Genomic DNA, 27,607 nt, shown 5'->3' on the forward strand with positions numbered 1-27,607 from the left:
TGAAGTCCATTTACAATCTTTTTTGAGTGTTTATTGAAGGTGTGAAGAGGGAAATATCTCTGACTGAGCTATGTCTAGCTAGGAACCAATTTGCACCTTTCACCTAATCCACACATTTGCAGCATCACTTCTTTACATCTCTGGGCAGAGCATTTGATTGTGGAAACCAAAATGCTAACTTGGTGCCCTTGGGCTGTCCTACATTTTTCTGGTGTTGGGACAATACAGCAGGGTAGGTAAAATAACAAATACCAAAGGCCCAGTTCTGTCACTTTATGAAAATATGGGAGTACTGTCAGTGCTATCCAACGAAGAAGGCACATCTTTAGATTAAACAGATCCAAAATATGAAGTATTAGTGGATTTGGATGAGAAAATGATGAAGAGATATGTTATCCCAAATGTCTAAGTCCCACAAAGATACAGCATAAAATCTGAAGTGCACAATCAAGTTCCCCTTGGTTCATGTGTTAGCCTGCACGAGCTGGGAAAAAGGCAGTATAAGAAAAGAAAGTGTATGCTACCTTTCATATCCAAAGCTGGGGCAAATATTCATCAAGAAGCAGTTGATGCTGGTACTGATAAAGGAGGAGATCAGTCTAGGCTGGCTCATGGAGCAAAGGATCAGAGAGCAAAGGGGACAAAGAGCACTCAGTGGTCTTATATAGGGGTGACATGTCTAATCCTATGGGCCTTCCTGAGAGACACTGGCCCAAGTTTGGTGGGGGACTGAGAAGCAGCTTTAGCACCTTGCAAGGAGGAGAATGAATGATCACAGCTTTTCTGCTAGGTTTTGTCCAGGGTTGGCATGGCATGGGCCAACAAGAGAGAGGAGAGGAAGTTCAAAAAGTGGGTACTTTAGCCTGGGGCTTTTAGTTCTGTACCTTTAGAGGATTTTATGTGTTTCATTCAGGAGCCCAGTACTTCTGGGCAGTGTCACAATATAAACTACATAGGCAGTTATGCCTTGATAAAGTTACCAGCCAGGAAAAGGGAGCCCAGAACAAATCAATATATAATGTGGGAGTCATTGGCAAACCACCTGCTTAACCAATGTCTAACAGGCTGTCGCCAGAAATAGAACCCAGGAGACTAACATGGGTGTAAGAGATTCTGCCGTAAATAATTATGGATTAAGCTACAGCTAACTACTGGTAGTTTGTCTCCCATCCATTTTTGTACTGCCTTACCTACAGCCACTGTCCTCATGCATTTTACTTCAACCTCTAGAAAAAGAGAAATCTAGACATAGACCTTTTTGAAGGGGTATAAATTAGAGCCTAGGTTTCAGTGTAAGCTGAACCCAAGCTGGACACAGCTGAAACCTAGACAGCAGAGTTTAATTTTAGTAGTTCTTCAATGCCATCACATTTCCTAAGCCTGTATTTTCCAGACTCTCTATTGCCCCTCCTTTTCCTCCAGCTTACTAGAAGCCACCTGCTTGTTTCTAGCAAAGCTGAAACCCAAAATATTGCATTGCTTCACTGCTGAGACTTCTTCAACAGCCTGAAAAGACACTTCTTGAATGGACTACTTGCTGGGCTGAGTGCTCAGTCCTGGGTGTTCACTTGTGAGAGAAGGGGAAACAACGTGGTTTGAGTAAGCACACCAACACCTACATGGGTGTCATGACACAGATGAAAACAGACATGGGAAGATGGCAAAGGAAAGTCTTGGGCAGATGTATGTCCTGCTTTGGGGCATGTTAAACACAATTAGACCACCTCACTATCTGCTTTACAAGGCAATGTGCCTCAACAGCAAGAGCTGCCTTGAGGCTGTTCCACAGCAAGGTGACTGACAAGGCACACGGACAAGTGTTGATACAGGATCAAAGCAGAGAGAGCAGAGTCCTTGTAAGAGCCCTTGGCAACAGGAGGGCCAAAAAAACAAGAATAGACCTTGGGACAGATTGTGTGATTAAGTGGAGCTGGAGATAATTGTGTTTTAAAGATCTCTTGGGGAATGGGCTCAGAATAAATGGAGCAGCAGAGTTGTATCTGTAGCTATGTATAAAGGAAATGATGCATTTTTCAGCATAAGACAGGAAATGGAGAATCATGGCCTACATGAGTACATTTCTTTTGAGCAGGTCAGTGCATTTTTAACCGGATGTGACTGGTTATGATGATACCAGTGATGCAACATTGTCTCACACAGGCCCTTACCAGTCCCAGGGCTATACTGGATGAAAACGTTGACAGGAATACTAAAGATTATTGTTCACAGCCTGCTATTTGGGAATTATGCAGAAAGCTGGAGAAGAAATAATTTTTAATCATCTTCTGGTTCTTGGTTTCAACACTAACCTGGATGTTCATCCTCTTTATTCCTTACTAGGTGGTTCCTTTTTTTTTTTTTTTTTTTTTTCAGAGGACACACTTGCTATAAGCTCTGGTATTAACAAGCAGGATGAATGTCCAACAGCTGCCAGCTAGCTCTCCCTATTCATTCTGATGATGATCAGTCAACAGGTGCTGAAATCTGCTGCTCATGCGTGTGTGCAAACTAGCAAAGCTTTGAACTCCTTGCTGGATAAGTCTCCTGATCTTCTCACAAATGTTATGCAGATGCACTGTGTTGCAGGAAAGATGAGCTGCTTCCAGTGGGCTTTGCTACCAGCATGGCCATGCCTTCAGTGCATCAGATGTGTGCACTAGCAGCAGTTCAAAATATACAAACCACTGGCTCTCAGGTACTTAGATTTCAGCATTTAACTTCTGGGACCAGAGCCATGCAGTCTGTTCTTCATTAAAAAGAGATGCCCAGCTTTCAAGTTTCAGCAATACAGCCTCCCTTGCCTAGTTCCTGAGCCCTGACCCAGGGCAACCCAAGGGCCAGGTGAATGATTCCAAGTGTGAGAGCAGCTATCACCCCCTCTGCAGTAAATCAGCATTGCCAGAAAGTGCTGGAGTGAGAGAGTCACAGTGTGTGGACTTCTGGAAGTAGGGAGGTTATGGGCCCATCCCAGAAATGCAGAGAGGTACCTCTGAGAGTGAAAAATGGCTATCAACACCTACTCCCAATCATGCTCCTAAAGGACTTGTGACACCTTCTGATCCCAGAAGTGAATGAGCTTACTTGGTAACCAAAGTCGGTAACAACAGTACTTCACTAATAAGCACAGGCAGCTCACACCTCAGAGCTGTTGTCTATAAATTGCCTTCAAAAGGTGGTAGAAATTCCTGAATAGGGTTTTTCAAGGTTTTCTTCACCAGGACAGCAGAAAGCTTTCTTCACTAGTGAAATGATTAGGCTTGCACTGACGCAGTGTTAATCCACCCTTGACTATGGATAACAGAATTGGAAAACAAAGCAGTTTGTCCCAGATCCCATTTTGAGGTGTTGAACTGTCACATTTTTTCAGAAATAGAAGTCATTACAGACAAAGCCACTCTACCAGTTTTTCCCTTGGTCTTCCTAAACCTCTCCTGTTAACCACTGCTGTGGGGGTTAATAAAGAAATTAATAAACTCAGCAGGTAACACAAGTGACAGTCCCAGCAACACAGACAACCTTCATGAGGCTAATTGTGACATTAAGGGCTTGAGGATCCCTGCTCAGAAGTCTCTCAGTTTTTGTATTGCTTTCTAAGAGCTCGCTGATAACTTCCTCTTTCCTACCCTCTTGTTACTCCTTTCTCCATTGCTATGGTTTCTGCCTGTATTATTTCACTGAATTCTTTTCAGCTTGTTAACCATTGACCTGCCCCAGGTTCCACCTCTTCTCCTGAGCAGCCTTCGAGATGTAAGCTGTCCTGCTGAAGTTTTCTGTAAAATGTAAAATGCAATAATCTTCCTGAAACTGATATGCAAACCCCAACAGTGATTTATTCTCTGTCTCTTGCACACATAGTTTAGATCACCCAGTGTTTCATTTCTGTGCCAGCACTCAGCTCCACACCTGAGCATAAGCATTTGCACTGATCTTCTAGCCAGACTCTTGCACCACTCACAGCCTCAATTTATCTTACAAATCCACGCATTTGGAGCCCATCCAGGCCAGACTCACTGCTGAAGTCAAAGATGAGTTTGGGAAGCTGGAAAACAGTAAGTCAACCTTCAGAAAGTGAAGAAGCTGCAGTGAGCTCATTTCCCTCCCCTCTCCCCACTCTGAGACCTCCACCTACCTCACTCATCCACAAACACTGACAGCCACTTTCCCTCCCACCTACTCGTAAGAAATCCTCCCTCTCACAGCAGCTGTGTGACTCGGGGGCCACCTATGTACTTAGTGTGTTACAGGCTATGAAATCTGGGATGGAGAGTTCCAGAGACTTTGGGACAAGGATGGCTGTTCCTTGTGCTGTGGGGAGATAGCATCTCCCCACCTCCACCCAGGAGTGGCCCCACACCATGCAGCCCATTCCTCTTTCTGCACTGCTGGTACCATCAACAGAGCTGTACAGGAACAAAGTAAGGATCAGCAGCTGGAGTTTCCCAGCTGCTCCCACTGGGGCTTGTAGTCATGAAGTTCAGCTGCTTCAGCCTGTCTCTCATCCAGTCTGCTCTCCACTTTCCATCCCAACTACAGTGTTGTTTTGCAGATCAATTTCTTTCTCTTGCAGCTGGGCCAAGGATTCTCACCATGGCTGGTATCTTGTCAGAAGCATCTCCCTAACTACTGCTTCACTTCCAGATTCTGAGTCCTAACTCCCCCAGTTCCCTGGAAACCATTCTTTCATGACTTGCTGCTTGGATTTCTTATCTGTTGCTTTGCTGTCTAGTTTCTCCTCAAATTTCTCACCTGACTGAAACAAAATGGGATATCCTGGGTTTAGCAGTAGCCTGTTAGAGTGAAATGCTTTGCTGCTTGACAGAGGGGGGTACAGAAATCCCCTGCTGAGTTTCTAAGGAAAATTCAAAGCCTCAGCATTCTCCCTACCTTCAACGAGCACCATTTCCTCACCCTTTGGCAAATATTCCAGCTCCTCTAAACTAGAGTAGCAGTTCTGCCCTTTAGGCGAAAGACTCCTTCAGATCTCAGTGTTTTCAGCCCAGGGAGAGGAGATCAGAGCACACTGTCCCAGGTACGTTACTGCAAGAGGCAGGACAGGATTCTCCAGCAGCCCCTCACCAGTTCACCTCCTCTTCAGTATCTGTATCAGTATATTCAGTGGCTGCTGTTGTGGCCTGGGGAGCACTACGCTGGTGAGGGCCACCACCACCCCCTCCAACTTTTCCTGCTTGTATCCTGCCATCACCTTGATGTGACAGGCAGAGTGTGAAACACTTGGGGCTCTCTGGAGGTGTGACTCTCCTCCTGAGTCAGAAGGCAACACACATTTCACAGAATGGGCAAAAGGTTTGAGGACCACCACAAGCACTGGCCAGCTCAGCAGATGCTGCTGCATGGCATGATAGTTGTCGTTGGCTGCACAGCATTCCTGCAAGTCCAGGAGCCTGCCCAGTCATTTCCAACCCACAGCTGGAGAAATGCATCTCAGAGGAACAGCAAGGGAACTGAGCACAAATGTGGTAGCTCAGTTATATGGCATAAAGGAAAGCTGTCAGTGTGCACACAGCAGGGGAAACTGTGCCATGGGTACAACTGTTAACACTTTAAACTTGTTTTATAACAGCATCAGACAAATTTGAAACAGCTGCTCTGTATGCTCTTCATTTCCAGTTGCAATGTTTTTGGTTTTTTTACTTGCTGTAAAAGAAATTGGTGCTGCTGCTGTTTACAAAATTACCCAAGCTGCACTTATGACTTCTAACTTCTGATCTTGCTGTGATCACATGGATACCATAAACGCCAGGATCAGGGTTTGCTCTGCTAACGTTGGTGCCACAGCCCTGAAAAAGCGAAATGCTGGATACATTATGGAGGGGAGCAGGCAGGGGCAGCAAGGGAGAACTGTTGGCCCTCATTTCACGTTCTCTAAGACCTTTTGTCATTGAACCACCAAACACTTTCTCATGACGCCAAGCAATTAAGCCTCCCTGACACTGGAGTGTTTATGAGGGAATTACTGCTCATCTCAGCTGTGCTCAGAAACACCAGGTCAGAAGTCAGAGAATTAATAAACCTATTGAGGTGGCAAGAAATATGTTCAGTTGCTGTGCCCCTGGGGCTGACATCTTCAGAGCAGTGGAGGAAAGAGCAGAAATACCTTATATTCAAACAGATTATCAGGGGCAGGCACCTTCCAATCTAATGAAGGGTGAACTTTTTCATATTTATACAAGATGAGAGTTTTATAGTGCTTCATCTGTGTTGCGGTAGGACCCAGAAAACCTAGGTGCAGACAAGATCCCTTTGCACAAGGCATTATGAAAATCATGAAGACAGGTAAAGAAAATAGAAGAAATATATAAATATTACTCATATTCTACCTTTCCATTTAACCATATTCTTTTGGCCTAAGCTGCTTTTTGAAATGGAATGACATGTATAGTACTTTATTAGTTTTCATCCGTGCAATTTATAAACCAAGCAGCTGCAGCAAAGATGACCTGGGAGACCACTGTTGAGCAACCCTGGACACTGTGGCAGAGGAAGCAGGTCCTGGGAGATGCTTATAGGAGCACCCAAGGCATGAGTTCAGCAAGACGGTACAGACTCTGCATCGGTTGCTATACTGGGAGTTGAGCAGTGTGAATGTTATTACTAGATCTGCAGGTGTCTTCTTGCATGACTTGAGGCAGCTTGTTTCACTTTCCAAAGCTGCTTTCCTCCTGGTAAAATTGCTCTCACATCAAAATGCTTACCTTTTTTTTATTTTTTTTTTTTAAGAAGTACTGGAGATCATTTGCTAAAAAGAACATTCAAAGGCTAAGAATGGTCTTTGCTGAGTCTGCTATCCAGCAACCAGGAAATGCCTAGCACAAATTCAGCATCATTACAGATTCATAGGTCTCATGGTTTCTAATAATAATGAAAGTCTCACGTATATAGAACATAGAACCATTGCATCATTTAGGTTGGAAAAGACCTTTAAGATCATTGTGTTCAGCCGTTAACCCAGCACTGCTGCTAAGCCATGTCCCAAAGTGCCACATCTACATGTCTTTTAACATCTGCAGGTTTATTTTTGTGTGAATGATTTCAGTATTAGTTGCTGTCACCCCACAGTGTGAGGTCACTACTCACTTTTGTTTTCTAGGCATCCTCACTCCTTTTACTAAATAATGTCTAATATTCTGGTTTTTTTATTTGAAATATATTATGTGGCATGCTTAGACTAGCCTAGAATGTTTGTTTAATTGGACTCCAATTTTTCCATCTGTGCTTTTTTCAAAGTGCCCTGGATTACATAAGGGGCAGGAAGGGGAAGAACTACATGTATGAAAAAAATAGAAATATTATTAATTGCCTCTGGGTTAGTCATAATAATGCAAATTGCAACTGGTTAAGAATTTTCTCTTTGACCTTGGACCCTCCATCCAGCCATTAATTGCAAAGAAATGGCACTCTCTTAGTCACAGCAATAGCAACAGCAGTTTTTCATTTCTAAAAACACCATCCAATAAAGACTCTTTTACCAGACTGCCCTTGAGATTATTGTTTCCATTTGAGAAAATGAAACTGAGGCACAGAGAGACTTAAAATAACCAGAAGAATGTTGAAGTCCGAACTCCAAATTCTGTGTTGTAACTATTTAAACTTGCCCTTTACTTTTCGAGCTTATGTTTTATGTTTTAAAAAGACACAGCTACAAAAACCTTCTAATCTGCGTGACTCATAAATTCATAATTCATGGCTGGTGTTTTTTGTTTTTTTTTTTCTTTGTCAACACAAGCAATTTTGAGGGCCAAGTGAGCTCAGCTTGCTTTCTTTAATCTGGAAACTTCCTTCAAGCAGCAAAGAAAACTGAGTTGGATTCATTGAGGCCAAGCCAGAGGCTAAGGTGCGGGCACTTCTCTCTTCAGACAGCTTGCACTGACACCTAACTTAAAATAAAATGAATAAGCAAATGCTGAAGCATTCAGCTGGATCACACCCTGCCAGGCCAGGTGCATATAAAACCCAAGGCATGCGTTTCAAATGGAGAAAATGAAGTGAGCTATGCAGCGAGGAGCAGGCACTTGCAAGCCTGGCAGCCTCAGTCCCGATTCAGCCAGCCTTTGGCACAGTTCAGTCACCTTTTCTGGGGTCAGATCTATGTTGCTGACTTGCTGCAGGTTAATGCCTTCATGATCCGCAGTCCATGCCCTGGGCTCTAGTGAATCATCATAATCGTTCACTTTTATTGTTTGCTATGGCTTGAGCTCAGACATGTCCTCTCCACTGCCCTTTCCCACAAGCTCATTTTATTTCGCAGCCTCGGTACAGGTTTTAACAGGAATGATCTTCCAAAAGAAATTATTTCACTAAGAATATCTGCCTACTGGAGAGGAATTAAAAAGCGGTGATTATTTCAATCAGTTCAAGAGTCTCTCAAAGAGACTGGCATCACGAGTCACTTTTATCATTTCATGGTAATTTAGATCTCAAAATGAGAAGACGTACAATACTTGTGACATTCTCCACCTGCTCCACTTTATGGTTGTGCACATGTATTTCAGTCAGGCAATCATGTTTATACTAAAATAAACCACCCCCAAATGTTCTGATTATAAACAGGTACAACCTTTTCTAGCATACAGAGAAAAAAAAAAAAAAAAAAAAAGAAGGAGCTCTTGAGAAACAATGGTATTTAATTGAAGCTGCTAAATTTGGTGGAGTTTTGCCTCCTGATTCTGTGAGGTCTATTACCTCATCTAATCCTGTAATGGGGTCCTGCTGAGAATGAACTAGAAGTGAACCTCAATGAGAGGTTAAAATCAGACTTTACCATGAGAGCACTTTCTGCATATGTCCAAACATTTACTTCCTTAGAGACATCTGTTTGTATTTATTACTAAATTCTGTATGTCCTGCTAGCAAATACCTTCTATTTTTGGTGACAATTTTAAATAAGAATGTATGGTTATAATCTCTCCTTAAATGGCCAGACAGTAAACATTAGATTTTTCAAGTACTTCAGCATCTGCAGCCTGTATTTTGGCTGCTTTTCTCAGTATTCTCTGAATTGTCTACAAAAATATGCCAGGAGAATAGCTGCAGGGTCATTCATTAAAAAGAATTAGCACCTTCCCCATCTCTTTTATGCATTCAGATACACAGAACTAAAATTGCATGAGCTGTTTCTCTTGTTATGTGCTTAAACAGTTGCTCACTACTCCAGGCATCACTCTTCTCCAAATTACCTTCCCATCACTCAGGAAGTTTTTTCCCCCCATCTAATGTATATTTACAATGCATATTTGCTTCCAAAGGTTGAAACATGCTTTGCTGTATCTGGATCATTTGATAACTTCCTGCATATGAATATTCACAGCCCTGTCCAACTAATCTGCTGCCTATCCCTCCACGTTTCCTACATGCTGTGTGTCCATTTGTCTGTGAATTCTTGTATATTGATGAGAAAACATCCAGGGCCTGGACTCTGGATCAAAAAAGCCAGAGAAAATGCCAGTTAGCACCAAAACTCCTCAGGTGCCAGAGGCCTGGCTCAAGAGGAGATCTGTTGGAGGGAGAGCCCACACACTGAATGGAGGTTGCAATGCCCTGTTTATGATTGCATTAATTTTAGATCAGCTGAACCAGTTTTCTCCTTGCCAGCCTCTAGAGAAGCGCCGCTCAGCCGTACTTCTCTTTGCTGCCACATTTCAACACAAAAACAGACTTTCTGGTGGTTGGAAATGGATGGATGGGATTAGCAGACAAGTGACACAAATCAAAACATTAGAGGGTTTAGAAAAGCAGGTACAGATTAACATACTGAATTTCCATGAAACGAAGCTGAACTGATACATCGATAAATTTCTGTTGTCTAAACAAAGCAGGAAATATCACAAATATACAAACCCAGTGTTGCAAAGGTCATGTTAAAAAAAAGGCCAAATACATAATTACAAACATGGCATGAAATCAAAGCACATGCTCCCCTCTTCTGGGTCCCATAGTATTCAACTGCACTATAATCCTGAAGTCTATCATGTGTCTGTCCCTAAGATTATCCCTCCTTAGGGTATTAGTAGCGGCCAGAGTTAGTTGTTTGTGTATCTTCATTGGCAGCATGCTTAATAAGTGTTTGCTTTGTGTAACAGCTTCGTCCTTAAATTTATGCTTTTCTTGTGTTTAACTTTGGAGTGAGGTACCACACCCTAGCAGGGGTTTTAAAAATCTGAACTACTTGTAAAACTGGAATTTTGACATTATCCCAACAACCTTACAAAATTATAGAATGGCCTGGATTGGAAGGGACTTAAAGATAGATCATCTTATTCCAACCCCCCTGCTAGGGGCAGGGACAAATTCCAGTAGACCAAGTTGTTCAGAACCCCATCCAAGCTGGCCTCACTCTCAGGGATGGAGCATCCAGAGTTTCTCTAGGCAACCTGCCTCACCACTCTCACAGTTAAATCTTTTTTTTCCAATTATCTAATCTAAATCTACTCTCTGTCAGTTTAAAGCCATTCCCCTTGTCCTTGTCCCTACATGCCCATGTAAATAGACTCTCCCAATCTTTCTTCTGGGCTCCCTTCAGGTGCTGAAAGCCAAGGTTTATTTGAAATGACACAAGAGTACTGAGCAGAGAGAATGCTTCTCCACAACATTTGTAATGGTTGAAAGGTAACTCAGTATGAGCTTACTTTAATAGCAATTATAGACATAAAGCCTATTAAATCATCTTTAAGAAGCCACTCCTTATCTGAGGGGAGTTTACATCCTCTGCTGCAGGTAACCAGCACAAAAGAGACCATTTCAGTTTCCAGTTGACTTAGTGGCCTAAAGGGCTGAGTTAACAAGGCCAAGGCTATTTTTCTGCACGCATTCACTTCTCTTGGTGCCCTCAGCAGCTCAGCTTTGTCCTCAGAGAGCCCTGGCAAGGGGCAGCCCTTGTGCACAGGGTGCTCTGCAGCCACAGACACTTTAGAGAGGGCAGAGAGTTGCATCAGCTGGGAGTCAGGCACCCCCAGACAAGAATGGTTTGATAAAATCACCACCATTACTAAACTGCCACAAACCAGCCTTTTCACAAGAAGTCTGTTTATATGATTTCATTAAATTCCAACTTTTTTTAAAAAAAAGTTTTAAGCATGTGTCTATGTGTACTTTGTTATTGCTTTTTTTTCTGTCGTGAATTAATTTGATAGAAGATGCTTTAGGAAGCTTAATACTAAAGCCATAACATCTTTGTTGGAATTAATTAGTTGTTCACAAAGAATCGCATACGCTGAACTTTGTTAAGAATGTTTATTATTTTCAAAGTTTAATAACCTTGGTTTTAAGTGCAAAGCAACAATCAAAGTGTAAGACAGGCATCAGCAGTCAGGAATAGATCAAAAATCCACCTTCATTAATGCCACACCAGTATTTTTCCACTTAGATTTCTGGAGGGGGGATCAGCAATATTTCCATTTCACAGACAAAACCAAGATACAAAGAGTGCCAGGCTGTAACTGGTTGGCCAAACCAGTACCAGAAGTACAATCCCCATTACTCAGCCTTCAAGTCCAGGTGCTGGAATTTCCCCTCTCCTTTCCTGTCCGTCAAAGGGCGGCATCCAGCAATGACCGTGCGCTCTGTGCTCTTCCCTCCTGCCATCCCTTACCTCTGGCAGGTCGCAGAGCTCGGGGCCAGGCTGCCTTGGCCTTCCCCCGGCCCAGCGCCGTGTCCTCACTCACACAGCGAGGGGTGTTCACCACAGCTCAGGACACCCCCGGACACGGCAAACGCCTACACGGCTTTATTTCGGGCTGAGGGAAACGAGAACGAGGATAAGAAGGCGAACAGAAGGCCCAAAGCCGCCCTCGGGGCCCTGCAGAGCTCTCTCCAAGCGCAGCCCAAAGGGAACAAGTCCCTGCCCTCACCCTGCACCTCACCGGAGCCCCCCAGCCTCCGGGGAGAGCTCCCGAGCGCGCACAGCCGGCCCGGCCCCGGCACACTGCGCTAGCAGACCAGAGCAAATGAAAGATATTGGGTGTTCCCCCCCGGCGGAGCCGCTCCCGGCACGGGGGGAGCCGCAGCCCGGCCCGGCCCCCCGGGACCCGCTCCCTCCAACAGACTTCCGCGTCGGCGCCCGGCTGCGCATGTGCGAGCGGAGCGGTTCCCCCCGCCCCCCACCCTGCCGGCCGTCCCTGGCTGTACCACTGTGTGCCCAACGTACGGGTAGAGCCAAAGAGGACAGCGGGAGCGGCAGCTCTGTGGCCTCAGCCCCGCCTGAGACTCGTTATTGAGAATCCTGTTCTGTTCTCGAGCCTGTGGCCACCCTCCAAATTCGCTTCTCACCCGGTTCCCGCACGCGATCTACCCCATCTTCCCCCGGGGATGTGCTGTGGTACGCGCCGCTCCCAGCTGATTCGGTGGTTTGACGAAACCATCGCGCTCAGGACGGGGGGAGCCGCGGTGCCGGAGGGGGGCAACGCATTGTTGCGCGAGGGGCCGAGCGGCGCTCCGGGGCGGGCGGGCGCGCTCCGCTGCGGAACCGGAGCGGTCACCGGCACCGGCGGGCGGGCGGCCCCGCCGCTCGGAGCTCCGCGTCCCCGCGCCGCCGCCTCCCCGCTCCCCTGCCCGCCCCATCGGCAGGGTGCGGCCGGGCCCCCCCGCGCCCTCCCCTCCGCCGCCTCCCCAGTGGTGCTGCCCGGCTCCAGCTGACCGGCCTGGAATCCCGGCCGGGAGCCGCGCGCCCCCCGCCCGCCGCCGCCCCGGCCCCGGCCCCGCCATGGGAGACGCCGGCAGCGAGCGCAGCAAGGCGCCCAGCCTGCCCCCGCGCTGCCCCTGCGGCTTCTGGGGGTGAGCCGGGCCCGGGGCTGGGCTGGGGCGGACGGGGACGGAGGGGGGCGGGCGAAGGGCGAGGCGGCGGGGGGAGCGGGCCGGTCGTTACCGAGCGCCGGCCGGTGGCGGGTGGGGAGGGGGCGGCCCGGGGCCCCCGCCGGGCGGGCAGGAGGGTTCCCCCCCTCGGAGGAGGGATGTCTCCCTGCCTGCGGGTGCCGGTCCCGCGGGCCTGACCCGCGGTGCCCGCTCCCGGCTCGGAGGCGGCGGGTGCCCGGGGGAGCGGAGGGGGAGGGGGTGCCGAGGCCGCCCGCCGCCCCCCCCCGCCCGGACACCGCGGCCTTCCCGGCAGCCGGCGGGGGAGGCCCGGCCGCTTTCCTGGAGAGGCCGCCCCTCCTCTGGGGCCGCGGGCTGCGCTCCGGGGCCTGCCTTGAGCTCCCCAAAGGCGCAGATGAGTAATGCGGGCCCCTGGGTGTCCTGATGGTGTCCCTGACACATCCCTGCCCTGTGCCCGCGAACCGGGAGCTGTCGCTGCAATTCACGCAGGGCAGCATAACTAATGAGGGAAAAAGGCTAAGGACAAAAAAACCCCCCTTCTTTCTCCACCTTGTGAAAGCGAAATGGTTCATAATAGATAAGGCCCTTGTTAGCTGCTGGCTGATACCCTTTTAGGGAGAGGGAAGTAAGGGGTCATTCCTGTTTGCCAAAGGTGGAAAAAAAAAAGAGTAAATCTATTCCTTCCTAAACTACCACTTCTCGCTTCGTTTCTGTTGAAGATATTTCCGTTACTGATTTTTTTTTTTTAAATCCGATGTACCATGGGGGATGGTATTCTAGCAGATCCACATCGTCATAAAATGTCTTTAGTGTCTATCACAGCAACATTAGTCCCTAATGTTCTTATTTATGGAAAATTCAAAGAATATGTGACTAAATAGACTTTTGAGGGCCCACCTGAGATTTACACTTGTCTGTGATTGTACCTTCTTGGGATTTATGTCGTGCAATTTAAGGTACTCTGGGGAAGTGGAGGCTGAGAGAAAAGAGAAGCAATAAGAGTGATTTAGTGATGTCACTGTACATTTGGTTGCTTTATTGAAGTGGCAGGATTTTAAATGAAATCCCATTTTTGAGTTATGATAGAAGCCCGAATTGCAACAAATGCCATGGCCCTGTTGGGAGTGATCTTGCAAGACAGATTATAAATACATAGTAAATTATTTTGTCTTTTTTTTTTTTTTTTTTTTTTTTTTTGGCTCCCGTATTTTTTTTTTGTAAAGTAGTGGAGAACAAGTTTTTGCTATCTCTGTGCACTGACTTCTGCAACGTGATACTTATGGGAGAATTGTAGAAAGTTGAAAGTGAACTTTTTCTTTGGGCTCAACTTCTTGGCTAGTTCAGCATGTTTTGATAATGAGAAGAAAATCTGGTGCTTTGTGTTCAAGGATCTCCTTAATGGTAACAGGAGGCTCTCTAGAAAACCCATTGCCTTTAAAGCTGTTTTTTTTTTTAAACATGCTTTCCTTGCACAAGCAAATATCAAGTGGTATTTTTTTGCCCTCTCCTTTTTTTTTTTCCCTTCAGAGTACCATCCATGCCGGAGTGTTTTTGTATGATAATTTTGAAAGACAGCAATGTGGAACAAAACTCTCACTTTTTCCACTAATACAATGAATGAATTACCCTTTTTTTCAGTCTCTTAAAGTGTCTGCCAGGTGCATTTCAATACACAGTGGCAAACTAAATATCTATTTTTCCACTTAAAAAAATGTGCTGTTGTCAGTTTCCAGAGTTGATTGCTGTGCTTTTCAGTCCTGGAAAAGCTGAAGTGACTACATGACCTTATTTACCTCTAGGCCTCGCTAGTGCTTGAATGGATTGTCTGGTGAATCAGTGCAGATGAGCCTTTCTGTTGAAGTTGCATTGTCAGGAGTTCTTAAGGGGTTACAGTTTTATGCCAGCTCTCTGAAGAAAGTAAGTCATGATAGGAAAAAATACTTCTGTTTGTCTGAAGTTGAAATTCAGCTGATCTAGATTTCAGCTAGGGTTAGCACCAACCACGCATCTTAAGACAGACACAGTCTTATCTGTGACTTTCATGTCATCTTAATGTCTGTCAAGTCACATTTTGGAACAACAGGGCCAGGACATTTAAAGCTGTGAAAAGTTCGGAAACTTGTAGTTGATTGTAGTCATTTCAATTGAATTTGTAAACAAGGTAGTGTAGAGGAACAAAATTGCTTTATGTTTTCTGGTCCCTGTCAGTGCCAGACAGTCCCATGTCTGTGGTTGAGAACCCTTTCACAGTTCTTGAGTGAGCCCAAGCCAGGTAAGCAGCAGAGCAATTCTGTGTCTGGGGCTCTAACAATAAGGTCTAGATTTTACCAAGTATAAAAGATGATGCTTTTATTATTTTTTTAATTGATTTTATGTAATGCTTATAGGACTCTTTGTAGTAAGATGCACGCTTTCTGCAATAAGCCACAATGACAGGAAATGTTAAGGAAAAAACTGAAATAAGTATTAAAATTGAAGTAAGCTGTGGGTTACTGGGCTAAAGCTTGCCCATTGGTTGAACAGGGACAGAAGTAGCTGCAGAGACACTGTGTTGATAGTGATGGCATGCAAACAGATTACAGGAGCAGACTAGTATGTGCTATTGCATTGAAGTTGGAGGGGTTCTTCTTTTAAAGGACTTGGGTTTATATTAAAAATTTAGATCCTCTAGGTTTCAAGAATCTCTAGAGACTGGAAAACTACTAAACTCTTGATGTTTCAAGATCTAAGAGACTGAAAAATGAACAGCTGAAAGAAGATACTTTTGAGTGAGGCTGTTAAGAACTTCTGAAACATCTGCTTAAGGTCAACAACTAACATTTGCTTGCCTCTTGTTGAAGATCAGGGAATCCATCCTCAAATCTGCAGACTTGCCCTTCATTTTAGAATCTCCAGCCTGTCATTTCTGCTCAAGTAAAGTTTAAATGGATCACTGAGATGATCTTTATATTTTAAAACATCATTTCACTTACCCAGATAATCTCAATTGGGAAACCTCATCAGTATTCATGCTATTTATAAAAAATTCATACAACTTAATGTTTGGAAATATTTTGCTCCCCTTTCTCCCTATTTTTATATCTTCAACTTCAGTTATTAGCAACTATCTCACTATTTATTGGCATAGTCTTAGTGTACAAAGATTGGAAAGGGTGCAAGTTTTTATTTTAGATTACTTCATCTAAAATATGCTGTACTTAACTTTAGATTCTTAAGACCTGGAAAAACGCTTTCTTACATTCCTGATTAACAGAGCAGAGAATCGTAGAATCATGCGATGTTTATTTTTTCTTAGACTACTGGATTTCAGAAGCCTTTCCCTTATGGGGTATATGAGGTTGAAGATTTTATAAATACATGAAAATATTACTGGATGTATTATATTCCAGTTAAACCTTTTTGCTTATTAGACATGAGGCTGATTCTTTAATGACCTACATGTTGGCAATTTCCCTTTGGCTTTTAAAGATCTCCAGAAGGTTTCACTTGTGAGTGAAACCATCAGAGGGGCTGTTAAATGGTTATATGCATAGAAGGGGCCTGTAAGCTGGTGGTAGCATATACTGTGAAGTATGTCAGAGAGGGTAATACTTTTACAGTTTTATTTGTACTGTAGTGACTGCTGCTTATCTTTTTTATTGTCCAGACTGATACCAAACCACTGCATTTAGTGCCTTAGAACCAGAAAAGAGGGAAATACGTTAATAGACATAAAACAAATGAATTCCATTCTTGAAATGGTGGAAGCCAGCAGGAAGTTGATTGAAAACACAGTATGATTAGTTTCATCTCATCTTAGTTCTGGCAACTCTAAGGTACTGTACTCAGCTAAAACTGATAGCAATATTGTTTGAGAACATGCCAGCAGGGCTTTTGCAGGATGTTGCCATTTGCTCTGCCTTTCTCTGACACTTTGTGCATCATACGTGTGATGAGACACTGTGCCCCAAGCATTCTGTGCAGGCCCAATTCAGAGTTTATTTCTGAGTCTGGATTTTCCAGTCACTTGTGTATCATCAGATCCTTGCCATGCCAATCTGGCTCTTTCCTCAATTTTGTTTGCTAAAATTAAGCATTTGATCAAACGGTGAATCATTTAACATAAGCATGATGAGTTTGTCAGTGTATATCACCAAAGCTTGCTTTTAGCTTCTAAACAAACAATGGTTATATATATGTGCCATTTAGAAGCCTCTTTTCTGACTAGTCTTTTCTTTATTTCTTTTGGTGATTACGGCTGTTCATTCCCTAGGAACTCTCACTGTTCCTTTTTAGTAAACACTGCCTTTTTAATAAACACTGTCTAATCTCATGGGCAGTGTAGGTCATTGTGGATGCATAATGCCTCCCTAAAACTAATTTTACTTTAATTGTTGTTGCAATTTTACATAGATGTTCATAAATGAGGTTTGAGTAAACTGTTAAAATATGTACTTCTCCCTCTGAGAAGCTGTTTTCTATGGGCCTGGATCATGCAGTTCCTTAGCCAGGCTTTCACTGGCTGGCATTTTGGATTAGATGCTGGAATAAGCAGTGAATTTGTTGATTTATGTGAGACAGTGTACCCTATTTTGCTCTTAGGTTAAGATTAAAAGTACTTTATATTTCAATTCTTTAATATTATGCATGAACTTAGATAACATCTGTTAAATTCTTGGGTAAAAGAACATAAAGCAGTTTATATTTAAATCCAGCATTAACTGCTGTATTAACATATCTGTTGGTGTGTTGCACAAATAGAAGCGACAGATTATTTAACTGAGAAACAAAGAGTCTGATGAGAAATTGATTTATTTGCAACTTTTCTACAAAGTGCTACAGTGTATGATAAGGGATATTGGAGAGACACTGAAATTTACTTGCTTATATCCTAATTTTAGACGATATTGAGAATTATGATATAGAGAAGCTTCTGTGTGAGGAGAGAGTGGTGGTGAGGAATTGAGCTTTGTCATGTTCCCTGTTGGAATAAAAATATGCAGGAGAAAGAATGATACATTGTGATTTCCCTCAGTCATAATACAACTGGGAGGACATATCAAATAAAGTCAAAAGATATAAATTTTATCCACTTTTTTGTACAGCGAGCACTTGCCTCTTGCAACTGCCATTGCAAGGTACCATTTTTGCTAAGTTTTCCATTTGCTGTAGAAGCTTACCTTGTGAAATGGGGCGTATTGGCACTTGAAGTAAAAGCAGATGAACTGGATTTAATACTTTAACTGTAATAAGCACTTTTCTGGGAACGTGAAAACAATGCTTTCTTTTGCAGTACTTAATAGAATAGACAAAACAGAAAGGAGATTTTGTTACTTAATGAAAACCAGCTGTTCTGGATCAGAGTGAAGATACATCCAGCCCTATTTCTGATTTGGGTGATAAGTGGTGCTGAGGGAATAAGCATAAGGACAGAGCAAGCACGCAGTGACTGATGCTTATCTTGGTATACCTCCTTTGCTTCTGGCAGTCTCACATAAGGTTGTCCTCTGTTTTATAGATTTACAGCTTAGTAGGTCTTACCTATTTTTCAATAAATTTGCATAATGAATTGGTGAGGCCATATGTACTCTTGACCCTTACAGTGTCCTGCAGGAAGACGTTCCATAACTTAGCCATTCACTCTGTGGGGAAAAAAAGTAATTGATTTTGTTTCCTTTAAACTTGCTGTGTGATAATTTTAAGGGGTGAAAAATTCAAACAGCTGGTGTATGAGGGCGTTTTATTTAAGAAGATCCAAAAATAGGCCTGCTTGATTAAAAATGTCTGTTAACTTAGTGCAGCCAGAATTTGAAGAAAAAGCCCTCTTGCTTAAACCATGAATTTATTCAAAATCTGTGTACAAAATGTTTTATAAATATTTTCTAATTTTGAACGTGTGCTGTGTTAATTATAGACAGGCATATCTAGCACCTTTTAATCTAATTGTAACTTCCTCATCAGTTAGAATGAAATTCACTGTTGTAGCTGATATTCTTACAAGTGGAACAAACAAGGAAGAAGTAGATTGTCCTCCTTTTTGAGGCTTGGAGGAGTTAAAAGTTACTGTGTCTAGGTCACCTTCTGGGTTTCTGTCTTCCTGTGTGACAGAATCTTCTTCTTGTCTTCTGTAAACTGTGATTAGTCAAAGGTATTACTGTGTGGGCAGTGCTGACAATTATTCCACAGTTAGTGCTAGGAAATATCTGTCTTAATGCTAATTAGTAAAATGTTCAAATGCTGTATGGTGCCATAGATGTGTTTTGTATAATGCTTCATTTTGGTGAAGATGCTTTCGGTTCTCAAAAGTTTCTGATGGTAAGCCCAGTCAGTCAGAGGGTTATAATATAGATATCAGTTTTGTAGAAATACTGCTGCTGGTTTTAATTCCGTAAATTTCAAACAATTTACCACTTCTGTAAAAAATTGCTGTTAATATTATTGCTGCATGCTGGACTGCTGTTGAAGTCTCAAACTGGGGGAAGTCTCATGACTGAGTATTTCTTTTGAGGTGTTGAAATCAGTGATGCAAAACATTAACTAGAGAAAAATGATCCTTGATTGATGTATTTATTGGAGATGTCTGGTTTTGGCTTGAGTGTTTTCACTAACATGCTCTGCCATTACTGGATTTTAGTTTCTTTTTAAATTAGAAGTTAGTGCATATAAATAGACATAGGCTTTCTTTAGGCCAATGGGTAAAAATTACAAATGTGATATACTTTCTCAGCCAATTACTACTTATATTCTTTGAAGTTAAAAGTGTAATTGTGTTCATGTGTCTCCTCAAATAGGCAACCTTGACTGATGTAATTAATGTACTTCACAAGTTAAGACAAATTTGTTTTGTGAGTGTTGTTGGACAGTATTTGACCTTGATTATGTTGAAACCCTTATTTGGGTTAAGATAAATTTCATATTCACTTTAGGCTGGTAAATTCCACTGATACTTTCTCCCTTTTTTTTCTCCTTTTTTAACTGACGTGTCAGAAATATTTCCTGTCTATTTTGAATAGTCATAGTTCACTAGGATGGAGTCCCTTCATTGCTTTTGGAAGAAGAATTGAAAATCAGGCAGTAGCTGCAAAACTTCTCTTGATGATAGATCTGTGAAGGAACTTAGCTCAGAGTAGCTGCTGATATTAAAATGTCATCTCCTTGGGACACTGAGAAGGCCATGTAACAAAATATTGTTGAGGACACCATATGCATTGAATAATAAATGGTTCTGGCAAATGAAACCCTTGTGTGAATGACCACAAAGGTTTCAGGCTGTGGAGATGACATTAATGTACAGAAGTAGTGGGTTGGTATTTATAGATTCTGCAAAAAAGCCCAGTCATTATCCTCTAATTTAAGATTTTGATGTAAAGCTATTTTTGTAATAGAGATGGGTCTTTTATTTGAAATTGTAGAAAGTTTATATATTTACAGAGTGTGGGGTTAAACTTGTATTTTTTTGACACTTTTTTGAAATCTTGAATGTCAAGCTGTGTATTGTAATGCATAGCTCTATTAACTCTTAAGTTATTCCTTACCTATACTCAGGAAAACATAATAGTTGAAGAGTTTCAGTATTCCATGAGGAGGAGGAAAATGTTTGCAGTTGTGTGTTCAGTTTCTGTTTATAGCATCTGACTAGTAGCATTGTGGTAAGTGCAGTACTTGCTGGTACAGAGAAGTTGTATTAGAAAATTGTTGATGGATTTTTACACTTAATGTGTCAGCTGGCATCTCCTGTGCAGCAGAGAATGCTGCTCCAAGTTATGTATGAAAGATTTTCAGGTATCCTGTTCAGTTCCATCTGTTTAATGGTCATCATTTGCATGCTCTGAACTAGGACAATATAAGTCAATACAAGGAAGATAAGCTTCAGTTTCTAAATATTGTAGTAATTTTGTTAGTGTTTTAAGGAAATTTATTTCTAATACTACTTTCATCATGTGTTAAGTCCTTTAATAAATGTACTTTGGCTAGTGTTGGGTTTACAGTGTTTGTTAAATTAGAGACTAACTGGAAGTAATGAAAAATTTTGAATGGAGATAAAACCGGTTTTCCTAAAATAATTTTAATAAGCAGTCAGACAGAGAAAGAGAGTTGGGTTGATGATTACTGTCTTTAGATTTTGGCTCTTTAGATTATATAGTGTCTAATGTTGGGTGAGTTGTTTATTTGAAGGCCTGTCTTAGTAATGTGTATATTTAACTTCTGCTTGGTTGAATGTACTATTTAAGTTGAAAGTCCTATTTAAATCCTAAGCATCTAAGGAAGGGGGGGCACAATAGTAGATTTGAAGCAGTGTTTAAAAGAGTGAAAAGCAGGCTGGTTTCATGATAACCACCTAGTTGTGCCCTTGGAAAAGCAGAATCCAGTCATGTCCTCATTGGTTTAATTACTAAAACACAACCATCCTTCACAATATGACTGTTACTGACATCATCTCTGTCGCCATAACTGCAGCATTTTTATCTTTAATTATTATAGTCAGAGGTGTCTCAGAGGAAACTGCATATATAAAGTAGGCAAAATGCTGTCATTTAGCAAGAGTCCCTCAGTATTGGAAATTGTATTGTCCTTTAACTATAGATTAGATGTTATTTTGGTCCAAGATAATGTCAATATTAAGGGGCCTGGCTTTTTGATAAATCAATTGTCTTTGAAACTTTTCTTTAACAGGTATCCACTGAGTGAAATAGATTTTTTACTTGACCAAGAAAAGTTCTAGGTTGGATATTGCTGATGCCAGTTTGCAGGATGAGGTGTTAGTAATGTTTGTTCATTGCTTAATGCCCTACTGTTACCTTTTCCTTAGTAATCTCCTTCAGTGAACTAATGGACAGTAATGGTTCCCAAAATGGTCTGGGTGTTAACAAATGCTTGCTTATTCATGCAGATAGCTTTCAAATGTTCCCTTGAATTGTTAGCATGTTTATCAACTTAAAATCTATTCATTTCTATTTTTAGAATAAACTTTTGACAGTGTACTTCTCTGAGGGAATTAAAGCAGTTCTCATATAGCATGTTTCCATAATGAAGATTCTCTCCACTTTTAATTTGCAAGTGTGTTAGCATAATTACTCAATTTTTAATTGGAAAAAAAAGCATTGTAATTTAAATTTTTAAAATGCTCAGAATTTTACAAAATTTAAAATACATTTAAAATTCTTTAAAGAAGCTGAAATATTGGAGGTTTTAATTTTTTTTGCATAGATGTGTGGATGAACAATCATTTTTGCTATAACTTATAAAGGGCTTTTAGGATTAGTCCGTATATATTCAGTACCTTCCCTAGGTGCTGACTCATTTTTGAATTTTTGAAAGAAAGCAATTAACAATAATATTTGCACACTTCAAATATATTTTTCTTGTCATTGACACTCTGTGATTAGTATTTCGTGGCAAAATAATTGAAATCAAACTTGCTTTGGAAATAATAATTAAGATGGAGCAGGTTGACTCCTTTTGTTTGGGAAAGTGGACTAACTCTGCTGCTCGTTAACTCCTGGCTTTGTCAAATACATGGAGTGTTTGTGATACTCCTAGCATATCTATTTTGGAGTATGATTCTTTTCCAGAATCCAACATCCAAGTTACATGTTAGAATGCCTGTGGCTATAGTGTTGAATGTCACTATGTATTCTTCTCTTATTTTGACTGTAGTTTATTAGCAGTTGTTTTATTTTGGCCACTTATGTGTCCAAACAGTCATGTGTTCCTGTTTAGCTTTCTCTTGGGTACTGCTTTAGATGTTGTGCTCTAATGCTGATTTTTTTTTTTTTAAGACATCTGTTTATTACAAGACTTTAGAGGCTATAAACCCATAAAGATATGGGTAGTAGGATGTTCCTTTTTTAATAAAAGTCCCCTTCTTGACATTTAAGTTTGGAAAGGATTTATTGCTATTTCTGCTGCTGATACACTGTGTGACAGTCAGTCCATGCTTTTCTCTGCATGTATTCTCTCTGTTTTTATTTGTGGATCATATATCCCTCTTCATTCAATCCCACAGTGCTTTAGGAGCCTTGAGTGAGAGATGGAGCAAGGAGTATTTTAATTTAGAAACAGGTGTTTGTTTTAAATCAGAACTTGCTGCAGGACAATATTGCCCCATTGACATGTTGTTTCCCAGGTGGTTCAGCTAGAAGGAAGTGTTTGTGGTGGGTGGAGGAAATCTCTTTCAATCAGAAGAGTTGCTATGCAATTAGAATAGCAAGAACTGCCTGCATTACACATCTGCAAGTCTCAGGTGGTTTTGCAGCACTCTCTTGATGAAGATAGGACCCCATTATTATCTAGTATTCTGTGATGCAGTCTCTCCTTTGACTATTAAAGTTCTTGTGTGACTAATTCAGGAAAGACCAGAAATCTTTCTGGTGAATAATTAACACTTCCTGTTCTGCTCAAGTGACTTGCAAAGAGAGATTCAAAAGGTAAAAACAAAACCACAGTAATGTGTATTACAGTGATGTGTATTATTATATAGCTAATTGATGCATTATATTATACTGAAAATGACATCACTCAGTGGTATAACAAGAACTCCAGCATTACAGTTTAAAATTCAGTTGCCTGAGCTGAAGCACAGCTGAAATTCAGATAACAGAAAGTACTGGTTGGTGTTGAAACTGCTGTAATTGGAATCTCAAAGTAAACAGAACTAGACCAGTGCTTTGAGGAACTTAAGTTTGCAGCTTTCAGAGATTGTTATAATTTATTTTAATTTTTTTTTTTTTGCTTTCTGTGTTTTTTTCCCCCACCTTTCAGATCAAGTTTACATCACAATCTTAGATGCCATTGAGACAGACAGTGATTTAGCTGCTTTCTTATTAGCATTCTTTTTGTTCTTCTTATTTTAATTTGCTGATTTAGAGTGGCTTTCTGATTTCGGCTAGCAAGGTGTTTTTTGGAAACTTGTATAAAGAAGAGATTTATTTTTTTTTTTTTATTTATTTTTTTTTTTTAGTTATTGTTTTCTGAGGACTATTTAAGGCCACTAAACAGCCAATGAGTATTTAAATTAGTTTGTGGTCCAAATGGATTATAGTTCTTTTAAGGTTACCCAGTAAAATTATGACACAAGTGGAAGCTTTAAGGACTTGTGTTCTTTGGGTGTCCATGAAGGCAGTTACAGAAGAGGGCATGGGAAATGGTGAGCATGATTCTCATCTTGGGATTGTTAGCTGGTTAATCAGTGGTTCTTAACTTTCTTTGGCTTAGTTTTCTTGTCCCTCATCATTCTGCAGGACAAATTCATAAGGTAAGTGTTACATTTTTAGTAGCACAGCTGACTACTTAATTTGGAAAAAGTAGACCAGCTTTTGGAGGCACAGGCATTTCTTTAGTGTATGGGAAAGTTAATCTACTGTTTCTAAGTATATACCTAGATATTAGCTCTGTCCCCAAAATGAGTCATGCCCATACCCTTAGGTCACCACGGCTGCAGCAATGACATGAGAGACAAATGTGTTCTACCAGCCAGGACAGGTGCCCTGATTTAACATTTCTGTATTTTTTTCTGCTGTTTTCATGTGTATGTTGTTCAGAAACCCCTGTTTCTGGCATGATATGTAGCAAACACTAAATGTGGTATTCTCCTTACCACAAAAGATAGAACTATTCAATTTGTACCATCTAGAAAAAGTTAGAGATGTGTTGAAATCGCTTTGAGTCTAGTTGAAGTAGGTGAGCGTAAACGTTTTCTTTGAGTGGGTATAGGTAGTATTTTACTTTCCCAAAACAGAGCAAAATCATCTACATGAATTGACTGGAGAAAAATGATGCTTAGCTGAAAATCCAAAATTGTCATCTGCCAGCCTACTGTTGGCACAGGGTCAGATGTTTGGTAAAAGTTTTGGGAAGTAAGAGGGCACAAAAACAATGTACATGAAATTAGTCATATACATACTTGCTGTTCATTAAATTAATAGCTGAAGATGCTTTTTTTTTTTAGGTCTTTTAAACTTTTAGTTTTTTTAGTTACAGGTCACTAAATTTCCCAGACTTGTGTCACGCATTAGTGTAAATGGAGAGTGACAAAAGATTCTATGGGCTCCTCTCATAAGGGACCTTCCATGTGTAAAGGATGTAGCTGAAGAAGGTTCACAGTTTTATGATTATAAGCCTGAAGTTAGGCAGAATCATGGAAATACCGGGTTTTCATTTTTATTTTACTTGAAGACTAGAGATGATTGAAGAGTTATGGGCTGCAACTGCTGCTTGCCTGGTTTTTAAAACTCATTGTAACTCCTGCTTCTGTTTAGGATTTAGCATTAATTTAATGTAGTTAATGAAGCATTAGAGTTGCAGTTTGCAGCTGCAGCCTGGCACAATGGTTAGGTGGTTAAAACCTGCTCGTTGTTCTTGTGTACTGAGGTGGTTACACACGGCTTGGATGGGAGTTGAGGATGAAGTAAGGTTTGGGGCTCATTTGTGTTATTTGCTGTTAATGATCACTCCGCTTGCTTACCGTGCCTTTGCCTGAGATTGCCTTCAGAGATGCAGAAAAAGCTGCTCTAACGAAAGAGCCTTTGCTGTTTGCATGCATGAGAATAAAATATTTAACTTGGCCCTGATTTCCCACTGTCAGAATTGGATGAAATAAATGTACTGATTGTGATTTATTTCCTCAGTCTCCATTATTAGAGGAAAATAAGAAGTTGAGGCTTGTTCCCACACTTTCTCCATGTTATTCTAAAATAGGAAAATGATGAGACTAATACTGTTTTCTGTGAGTGCTGTGGTACCCTTGTTTTTGTTCATGTAAATAATTTTAAACTGTCTACTTTGAGCACTTAGGAAATAGTAAAAACTACCTTGTGAAAATGACAGCTGTGAACATTACAGTTTACATTTATCTGACGGTGGAAAAGCCGAAATATCACCTTGAGTAAAGGTTTCCTTCTCCTGTCGTGGGATGAAGGATATATTTTTTTCACTAGATGTTTAAAACCCTTGAACTTTAAAGCAAAATGTGCATTCTGAATTCTTTTACCCTGGTAATTGAAGTGCAGTTGCCTGAGACCTGGATAGTGTGCTGTGTGACAAGGGAGAGAGGCACAGTGCATTACACAGGGGTCCCATCCCATCTTCACATCTGACTGACTCCCTTCCTAGAAAGTGCCATTCCCTGACCTGTCAGCCACTGAAGGGCATGTGGAGTAGTTCATTTCCTCCACTTCCCAAGGAGACATGACCAGGGCAAACTTAGTGGAGAAGAGTGAGCTGTCCCTCTGTCCCTACAACTGGTCCACACTGCCTTCTATAGTAGCTGTGGTCTTCCTTAGGGGGCTTTTCACCTGAACAGCAGTGGAATAAGAGCTCCTGACTCAGCTTCCAAGACACCATGTGAGAAAGACTGTCCACAAACATCTACACTCAAGAATAAATTTAGGCTGACAAAACCTTAAAGGAGATAGGAAGGGGGGAGGGTAAAGCATGTTCACATTTTGATTATTCCTTTATTTCCCTTGATGCCTTTTCTGCTAAGTTCTCCAAGTACTAAAGAAAAACCTAGGTATTTTTATTTTTGTTAACGAAAGAATGTAATAGTTCTGGGTGACCTTGTTCTGTCTGTCCTCCAGCCATTAAATTTTAGTTCTGCTGCACTTGCATAAAGGCTTTAGTTATAAATTTATAAGGAAAATGTCAAGTGGGTAGTCACAAAGTGTGATCTATCTTATTATGTAGACACTGCAAGCTTCTTCACATACTGCTTAAAACTCTTCAGAAAAAACTGCTTATGAATTTAGAAATTCACTGCTTATGTGCAATTGAATTACGACAGCAAGAAACATTACAGAATGGTAAGCACCAATGCTTTTTACAGTTTTGCTTTAGATCTTGATGGAGTCAATAGGACATCAGAGGGTAAGGTTTAAGATGTTTGAGTGATCCTGATTATTTACTTAAAAGAGGCTGTTGATGGGTTTTATGTAGTTTTGAAGTACTTCTCTTCAATTAATCATATGAATTAACAGAAATTATATGTTTAAAATGCAAAAAAATGGCCTGGTGTAGATCAGTCTCTTTAAATTTGGGATTCAGATTTGTGGGTCACTGATTGTCTCAACAGATTTGGTTTTGTTAAAGTTGTTTCCAAACAAGACTTACTGCTGTTAATAGCACATTTGATGATTGACCTAAACACTTAACTAACCCCCCTGTGATTAAGCATGCATAGTGTTTACTTAGTTGCATTTCTCATTAGTTAGATGCTGAGAGGAAATGAGATTAGCAGGTTTTGTTTATGTTTTGGCAGATTCTTGTATAACACTTTCTTGTACTGCTGCATTGCTAAGATGTTAAATAGGAAATGCTGGGTTTTTCAAAAAGGAAAAGCTTCTACTTGTTTCTTTGAGCTTTATGTGATTTGTTACAATTTGCAAGTGATAGCCGTGTACATCCTCCTTTGCAAAGCTGTCACAGAGAGACTGAAATGTAAGATAAATACATTTTTTCATTAATATTTTGGTTCTCCTAAACCTAAACTTGAAAGACCAATCATATGAAAATATTTATTTGTACTTTAGGGACACAAAGAGTTCCCTAAATTGGAAGGATAATTTGTCAAGTTGACATAATGCAGAATTATCAACTGTTACTAAATCAGCGTGTTCTGCACTAGAGTAGTTCAAAATCCTAAAATGGAATTGCTTTCCAAACTACATAAAAGAAGTGTGGTACAGGAAATACCTGTGTCTAGTAGAGATACAAATGAGTTCAGGTACAAAAGTATAACACTGGGGAAAATGCAGAGGAGATTGAAAATCCAATTATTTGTTATCCTACTGCAAACGTAAAGGGAGGTTTG

At 41.2% G+C, this 27,607-nt stretch overlaps 1 protein-coding gene across 1 annotated transcript in view; it reads left to right on the forward strand.

The window, feature by feature from the left end:
* The first annotated feature begins 12,700 nt into the window (after positions 1 to 12,700).
* The window catches only part of ZFAND3 (zinc finger AN1-type containing 3), a 135,791-nt gene continuing 120,884 nt past the window's right edge, over positions 12,701 to 27,607 (forward strand). Inside the window, exon 1 of the mRNA XM_083858637.1 lies at positions 12,701 to 12,786. Coding sequence (XP_083714763.1) covers positions 12,716 to 12,786 — 71 coding nt within the window. The 5' untranslated portion in view covers positions 12,701 to 12,715. The remainder of the gene's footprint in view (positions 12,787 to 27,607) is intronic.

This window comes from Zosterops lateralis, assembly GCF_965231275.1.
Source record: "Zosterops lateralis genome assembly, chromosome: 3".
Lineage (NCBI taxonomy): Eukaryota > Metazoa > Chordata > Aves > Passeriformes > Zosteropidae > Zosterops > Zosterops lateralis.